At 40.6% G+C, this 8,738-nt stretch overlaps 1 protein-coding gene across 1 annotated transcript in view; it reads left to right on the forward strand.

Annotated features, from left to right (window-relative positions):
• DNAH3 (dynein axonemal heavy chain 3) overlaps positions 1-8,738 on the forward strand; it is a 210,881-nt gene that overhangs the window by 104,443 nt on the left and 97,700 nt on the right. Inside the window, exons 33-35 of the mRNA XM_030884374.2 lie at positions 1,540-1,759; positions 2,562-2,696; positions 7,262-7,373. Coding sequence (XP_030740234.2) covers positions 1,540-1,759; positions 2,562-2,696; positions 7,262-7,373 — 467 coding nt within the window. The remainder of the gene's footprint in view (positions 1-1,539; positions 1,760-2,561; positions 2,697-7,261; positions 7,374-8,738) is intronic.

An 8,738-nucleotide genomic window follows, 5' to 3' on the forward strand; every position in this document is an offset into this window, starting at 1 on the left:
ACACACACACACACACACACCCATCAGTGTCTTTGTGTGTGTGTATGCATGTACAACACACACACCAAGACTGATGAATATTAATTATAAAGTAGCTTATAGCTCACATTGATTATTCTGAATTCCATAGCCCTTGCCTTGGCCACAATCACTTGATTTTTTGCTGCAAAAGATTTATTCTCAAGGCCCTTGGCCCTGTCTAAGGGACTATAGAAAGTCTCGATACAATGGTCAAGACATCGTCTTGGACTGTCGGTAGTATGGAATTTCCTTTTTTCTATGGTTGGCCTGGATTACATAGGCTTGACCATCCAGTTTATTTATTCAAATGGTACACACTTATCGAGCACCTCCCTTAGGGCTAGTGAGCACTGAGACCCTTTGCTTTTATAATAAGTCAGTTTTATAAAGCAGGTCCCCATCAGGGGACTGTGTAGAGATAGATTAGTTAGGTTAACCCTCACCTCCAAATCGAATGGCTTATAGAAGAAATTTGTTTTTCACTGACTAGAAATCCAAAATCGATATTTTTGATCAGGGACAGTTCTCAGTGAATGATCCAGGAACCCATTACCTGTATCTTATGATCACAAGACATGAGCATGTAGAGTCTCATGGAGAAAGCTTTTGTGGGCTAGCTGTGAAAGTGACATACTTCCCTTTAATTTTCATTCCATTGGCCAGAACTCAATAGAATGACCACACTCACATACGTGCGAGACTGGGGAAGGTGGTCTGGTTGTGTCCCAAGGAAAGATAAAAAATGTACACACGAGTAGACATGTTTTATGTGCTGAGTATATTCCATTTTGAATTGGTTTTCTTCACTAAAAAAATAAAACATGGACATTGAAGAAATAGCAATATTCAAGAAATAAAGAAAGTGCATTTTCTGTTAGTCTTTATCTTTAGTATTTTACAATTTTAGTAATTTTATAAATTCTTCCGAAAGTCTTATGCATGTGTATGTATACATGGCAGCATGAAATAGACATATGAAAGTATGCATGTATGTGATTCTATCTACAGTATATATTATGTATGTGTGTCTACATGTGTACATTTATACACATAAAAAAATGTATACAACTGGGAAGCTAATCACAAAAATTATAAGGAAGAAGAAATGTCCTGGAATTGATGGTGGTGATGATTGCACAAGTCTTGCAATGAATGCGATTGGACTATTGAAATGTCTGATATGTGATTTGTTTTTCTGCAAAATTGTTAGGAATAAGCTAATTTTATAAAGTATATACACATAGTACTGTGTGTATGCATGTATTCATATTTGTGTACAAATTCATTGAACGTACCTTATGGGATCTTAACTGGGAAAGAGTGTTGCAATGCTATCTTAGCCCATTCTGGCAATTCTAGAAAAAGACTTTTGAAAAAGTCAGACACCTTCCAATGACAGTGCTTCTCCATCCATGGCAAGTCTGGTTCCTGAAAGGGCAGGAACAGGAGTGTTGGAAATGTCTGCTGAGTGAGTCCGCGTGCTCTCTGAGGTGCGCGTGCCTCTCTCTGTTCTCTCAGTCTCGCCCAGAAGATTGTGGCGACCTACCGCCTGTGCTCCGAGCAGCTCTCCTCCCAGCACCACTACGACTATGGCATGCGGGCCGTCAAGTCTGTGCTCACTGCTGCTGGCAACCTGAAGCTCAAGTACCCGGGGGAGAATGAGAGCGTCCTGCTGCTCCGGGCCTTGCTGGATGTCAACTTGGCCAAGTTCTTGGCTCAAGATGTCCCTCTATTTCAGGTAAGGCCGTGGTGTGGGAGCTTGCCAATTGCTGGAGCTCAGCGTCTAAAGAGGAAATGTTTTCTTTGGCTTCCTCCCAACATCTGACCTCTCTATGTCTAGACAATATCCCTGTTGCTTAAGACCCTCCCCCAAATGTTATATAAGGACGGTGACAGCAAGAAGTCCTTGGGTAGTGCAGATTGTTAAGTGCTAGACTACTGACTAAAAAGTAGCAGGTTCAATGTTTCCCAGAGGTATCTCAGAGAAAAGGCCTGGTGATTTGCTTCCCAACTATGACAACCTTGAAAACCCTGTGAAGGCACAGTTGGACTCTGCAACACATGGGAGTTCCAGAAGTCAGAACCAACGTGATGGGCATGGGCTTGTTTTTGATTAGTGACTGCAAACATCAGTGTCTAGTTCCTGATTTTAATTGAAATGATTTCAATAATTGGATAGCATTTGCTGTTGGAATCAGTAGCTGTTCTTAGCAAATTAAATCCATTTCCTTTTATTATTATTTTAATGTCCATCTTTTTTATTATTTTATTTTTACTAGGCTTGGTGTTCTGTAGAGATAGAAATGATGACTGTCTTAGTTTATAGTACATTTCTAGGGCTAGAAGACAGAATGGCCTCATTAAGTATTTGCTGACTTTTATAATTACTTCAGAGGAGGGTCACATTTTATGGATGTTATCATTTATAATTCTATATTTTGTGGAAGAAACATTGAGAATGTTAGGTCTTTTTTAAGGAAAATGTTGATATCACATATCTGACACTTCATCTTCACTTTCTCTTGTATTCTTGATTATAGGGAATTATATCAGATTTGTTTCCTGGAGTTGTTCTTCCAAAGCCAGACTATGATATTTTCATGGAAGTGCTGAACAAAAACATCCAAAAGATGAAACTCCAGCCAGTTCCTTGGTTTATTGGAAAAATTATTCAGGTTGGTACCTTGTACTCTTCTAGAATGTTACTGTTTGCTAAAGTCAAGAATTACAAAGACTTATGGCACCTTGTGCAGCTGGTTTTTTAAAATACTTTTATTGGGGGCTCTTACACCTCTTATAACATTCCATCAATTGTATCAAGCATATTTGTACATATGTTGCCATCATGGTTTCCAAAGCATTTTCTACTTGAGCCCTTGGTATAAGCTCCTTTTCCCCCTCCCTCCCCCACCTTCCCACTCTTGTGAATCCTTGATCAATTATATATATATAATTATTATTTCATATCTTACACTGCCCATTGTCTCCCTTCACCCACATTTCTGTTATTTGTCCCCTTGGTGGTAGAGCTATATATCCAGCCTTGTGATGGGTTCCCCTTTTTCCCCCTTCACCCTTCCCGGCCATCTCCCTATCCTCATGATATCACTACTCCCACTACTGTCCTGAATTCCATGTGTTGAGAGCTCTTATCTATACCAATATGTGTTCTCTGGTCTAGTCAGATTTTTAAAGTAGAACTGGGTCAAGGTAGTGGTAGGAAGGAAGCATTCAGGAGCTAGAGGAATGATGTATGATTTGTCAGTACTATACTACACCTTTGCTGAATCACCCCTTCCTTATAACCCTTCTGTGCGGCTATATCCAGTTGTCTACAGATGGGCATTGGGTCTCCCCTCCAACCCCCCTTATTCACAACAGTACAGTTGTTTGTTTGGGATCTTTGGATACCTGATCCCGTCGACATCTCTGGATCACACAGGCCGGTGTGCTTCTTTCATGTGGACTTATTTGCTTCCCTGCTACAGGGCTGCTTGTTTAACTTTGAGCCTTTAAGTCCCCAGACACTTTTGCTAGCCAGGCACCATCTGCTCTCTTCACGACATTTGTTGATGCATCCATTTTGTCTTCAGCGATTTTGTCGGGAAGGTGAGTATCAAAGAGTCCCAGGTTATCAGAACAAAGTGTTCTTGTGTTAAGGGAGGCCTTGAGTCGAGGCCCAAAGTCCGTCTTGTGCAGCAAATGTACCCAATGACTCTTGACAGCTGCTTCCATGAATATTGAATGTGGAGCCAAGCAAGATGAAAGCCTTGGCAACTTCAGCCTTTTTTCCATTTATCATGATGTTGCAATTGGTCCAATTTTAAGGATTTTTGTTTTCTTTACATGGAGTTGCAATCCATTCGGATGGTTGCAAACAAGAAATAGGCTAGCCTCAGACAAGGTGGAATCCAGGTTTTTAGATAATGCCATCAGCCATCTCTTTCTCATTTCTGGTCTCTCTCTACGTTAAGACTTCATTCTTATTGGGAAACAAACATGAGACAGAACTCTGAATCATTAGTGAGACCAGATAGTTGTTGGACAGACTGGTGGGGCTTCCAAGACCCTGGTCCTTGTTCACCTTGCAGTGGGGAACAGAACTCACTCTGGTGTTATTATAACCAACCGCTTAAGATCAGAAGGTAGGCATTTACCCCGGACAAAGTTCAGAGAGGTAGGAAAGGAGAAAGACAAGAAGTAGGAAACATGGCGAAGTGGGCTAGGTGATGCTACAGTGAGGGGGCTGCGATGCATACAAAATATATATGAATTGTGGAATGTAAAGCTGATGGGCTATTCTGTAAACTTGGAGTTAAAAAAAAAAGTAAAGCGAGCAAACAGTCAATAACTTCATCCTTAAAAGGAACGCCAGGAACCTTAGACAGACCTTTGTAGGTTCATGCCCAGAAGAAAAGGAAACTTTACTCTCCATGTCGTTTCAGCAGAAGTTCCAGGGTTAGGTTGGAATCATTCTGACAAACTCACATGACCGTCCCTGAACCAATCACAAAGACAAACCCTGAACTATAAAGCATACACACACATACTTCCACTGAAAATCCAGTAACTGAGTCACCAAGTGGTATTTCCACAGGAAAAAAATTAGAAGCACTTCTGGGCAAGCCACCACAAAAATTTCTACCTTCCTGACCTTAGAAAACCGTACTAAAGTGTCATGTTAATAAAAATTAAGTGAAATAAGCATCAAATGCTCTTTATCTGGATCATAGGCCAGAGCTCCAAGATACCTTACATGCCATCTGCTTTAGTCTCCAGAAAGAGGTTGGAGAAGGAAGAGATTTTGGATTAATAGAGACTTTGTATCAAATCCCACTACTATTACTTTTTTTTTCCTGTAGGATATCGGGCAACTTAATTTTCCTGTCTAAACTTCACTCCCCTATGCAAAACAGAAGGAATAAAACCTTCTTCAAAATGATTAATAATCATTTTTGTAAAACCTTCTTCATAGAGTAATCCTGTTATATGTCAAATGCCATGCAAGGGATCTGTGGCACAGTGGTAAAAGGTGTTCTAGTTGTTCTGTTTTCATAAATCTAGTGTCTCTGCCCCCTTGCATTCTCATTTTTGTTGTGTCCCTTTTCTTTGAGGGGCTTTTCAAGTCAAAAGAGAGAGAAAAACTAATAATTCCACATAAATGTAAGGGGAGGAGCAGTCAAATCAGTCAAGAAATGGACTTTCACGGAGCTATTGCTTGTCAAGGTTAAGTTTTAAAGGTCCTTTGTGCTTTACAACACAAGGCCTAACTCAGAAAATACATTTTCATCTACTGAGGCAGAACAGTATTTAAACCCTGAGATGGGATGTTTCAACAGAAGAGAAATTTGCTAAAAATGTCTAGTGGAGTCCAATCATAGTGACCCAATGTCCTACAGACCAAAATACTGCCTGGCCCTGAGTCATCCTCCCAGTTGTGAGACATGAGCTGATTGTTGCAGCCACTGTGTCAATCTCTCTCACTGAGACAGGTCTCCCCTTTTTTCACTGCACTTCTACTTTATGAAGCATGATAATCCTCTTCCAGGGACTGCGCCTTCCTGCTCACCTGTCCATAGTATATGAGATGAAGTCTCACCATCCGAGCCTCTAAAGAACATTCTGGCTGTACGTCTTGCAAGACAGATTTGTTCTTCTTTGGTACTTCTTGGTACTTTCAACATTCCTCATCTGTATACCATAATTCAAACACATCAATTTTTCCTTATTGAGTGTCCAACTTTATCATGCACATGAGGCAAATAAAAATATCATGGCTTAGGTCAGGCACACCTTAGTCCTCAAAATAATATCCTTGTGTTTCTACACTTTAAAAAGGTCTTGTGCAGCTGATTTACCCAATGCAATGAGTCACTTGGTTTCTTGACTGCTGCTTCCAGGAGTATTGATTGTGAATCTAAGCATGATGAAATACTTCACAACTTTGATCTTTTCTCCACTTATCATGTTATGTATTGGTCAAGTTGTGAAGATTTGGGTCTTCTTTACATTGAGTTGCAATCCTTGATCTTCATTGGCAAGTGCAAACCCTCCTCACTTTCAGCAAGCAAGGTTGTATCATCTTCATAATGCAGGTTGTTGATAAGTCTTCCTCCAGGTGAAGGGGACTGTGTTCAAACCCTGGCTCTACCACTGATGAGCTGGGGCAAGCTACTTAACTGACCTGTCTTGGACTCAGTGTGCCCATCAGTTCCCAAACATGGCTAATGACACCCAAGGAGATGAAGTGAAACCATCCGAGTAAATCATCTGATGCTAAGCATAGAAAGTTGCTGAGGAAATAGCAATTCCAATCCTTCAATACGGAGCCTGAAGAATGAAAGACTTAATTGCATGGCTGCTAACTGAAAAGTTGGTGGTTTAAACCACTAATGGCTAGGAGGGGAGAAAAGGCCTGGAAGGCTGATCCTGAAAAGACTAGTCCAAGAAACACTATGGGGCAGTTCTACTCTGTCCTATAGAGTCAATATCAGTCAGAGTCAACTCCGAGGCAAACACAAGACCAACATTTCTTCAATAAGGAGCCCAGTTGGCAGTTGCAGTGCACAGTGACTGCAGGACAAAGACCTAGTGATCTGCTTCCATAATGATTTTACTGCCAAGAACACTGTGCAGTGGTGAGGATTGTACAACTCTTCCTGGTGTGATTGAGCTATTGAATGATAGGATATATGAATTATATGCCCATAAAGCAGTTTAAAACTCAAACAGAGTGACTCTGTGTGCAATTCTACCCTGTCACACAGGGTCTCCATGAGTCAGATTCAACTTGACAACTTCCAAAATTAATGTCCCTTAAATGGCTACCCGGGTGACACAAAGAGTTAAGCCCTCTGCTGTTAACAGAAAAGTTGTTGAGTCAGGTCTACCCATTGGTGCCTAAGAAGAAAGGTCTGGTGATCTAGTTCCAAAAGATCATAATTATCAAAAGCTCTATGGAGAGCGGCTCTACTCTGACATACATAGTGTCACCATGAGTGAGATGGAAAGGTTTGTTTGTTTTGTCCAATTGCTTAAATAATCTGAAGCTTGCACATATATTTATCAAAAAATACGTAAATAATAGATCATAAAAAGGACTGTAGCTCACCAGATGTAGAAATGGCCACGAGACTCACCTGCTGGCCCTACCTTCCATATGGAGTTATGACTAACTTGTAGTTCAGGAGGTTTACTTGATATTTACTTCTTATGTGATGTCTCTGCCCCCCGCCCCCAGATCTACGAGATGATGCTGGTAAGACATGGTTTCATGATTGTCGGAGACCCGATGGGCGGCAAGTCCTGTGCTTATAAAGTGTTGGCTGCAGCTCTGGGTGATTTATATGAAGGTAAAATACATCCCTGCCTTCCAGGGGTGGGCAGGACTCCCCATCCAGTAGGCTGGCTCCAGGGAGTTAATGCCAGGCTGTTTGTTTTGCCCGTCCTGGATGGTGACATCAGACGTAGGAATAGAACACAGCACGCAGATGTCTGCTGGCAGAAAAGTCTGAGGTGGGGAGAAGCAAGCTCCTAACAGGATTGTATGTGTGTGCTATGCTATACAGGCCAGAGAAATGGTCTCACGTGTTGAAAGATGACTTCTACAAAGGTGTCCCATTGAGAGAGCCTCCTGTCATTGGCCTTAAAATCTCAGTTTAAAAGCAAATCATTACGATTTTCTTTCCCCTCTCTCTTCCTCTTCAATCCCCTCTCCACCTTTGTCTTCCCTTTCTTTTTATCTCGTTCCTTCTTCCTTCTTGCCTTTTCTGTTACTTTCAAAATTGAAGATAAGAGCTCAGACATTTGAATCAGACCCAAGCCTTGAGCAAATGACTACACCTCCCTATTTTTTTCCTAACTCCCATTTTCCCAATAATACAGTGTGATTTTTCTGAAAATTGAATATAAGATTATTTTTCAGGTAAATAACTTCACATAGTGCCTATTCGGCAAATGTAAGCTGCGGTGTTTCATTTGTACATAAAACTCAAACCTGTAGTTTTGAAAAGCTGTGGCTTATTTACATGATCCCTTCAAGAATTTTGTTTAAACACTTTTTTGTTTCTAGTAACATTTGATGATGGTGGTTTTGCTCTGGGGGGGGTGTCTACCACAGCCTTAAAAACTAATTTGGACATTTCGACCTTGTGTCATAATCTGGGTTTTTAAATCCAGGTCAAGAAAAGAAATGAAGAGCAGAGAAGTTGCTCCATTCTCTTTGTTTTTTTTTATTTCATTTGTGGTTCAGGGACTCCCACGCTCCATCACTTCCAAGAATCATGTCAAAGTGTGATGTGATTTTCTCTTATTAAATATATTTGCTCTTCTACTCCTCAGCTTGTAGACTCTGGTTGGGTCCTAGTGTTACAATGGTTATGTGTAAATATATACATATGTGTGTTTATCCAAATAAATATACATACATATTTATTGGGAGATAATAATAATACGTATATCATTTTTAATTACTATTTAAGCAGCTGAAGAAGAGGTTTCAGGGCTAAACTAAATCTTCAGATAGAGGAGGGAAGAAAAGTGGCCATCAGTTCCCACTATCAGTATCTGTCGCCTCTTTCCTTGTCTCAAGTTAAAAGTCAGTCTGCTTAGGGTGACTGAGAGAGCATCAGTTATGTAGGAAGTGTTCACGGGATGCTCTCTCCCTTACTACTTGAGTTATTTTAGACTGAGGAAGGTTTCTTTTTTTTTTTTTTCAC

This window comes from Echinops telfairi, unplaced genomic scaffold (assembly GCF_000313985.2).
Source record: "Echinops telfairi isolate 266 unplaced genomic scaffold, ASM31398v2 ScPeMD7_5;HRSCAF=22, whole genome shotgun sequence".
NCBI classification, from domain to species: domain Eukaryota; kingdom Metazoa; phylum Chordata; class Mammalia; order Afrosoricida; family Tenrecidae; genus Echinops; species Echinops telfairi.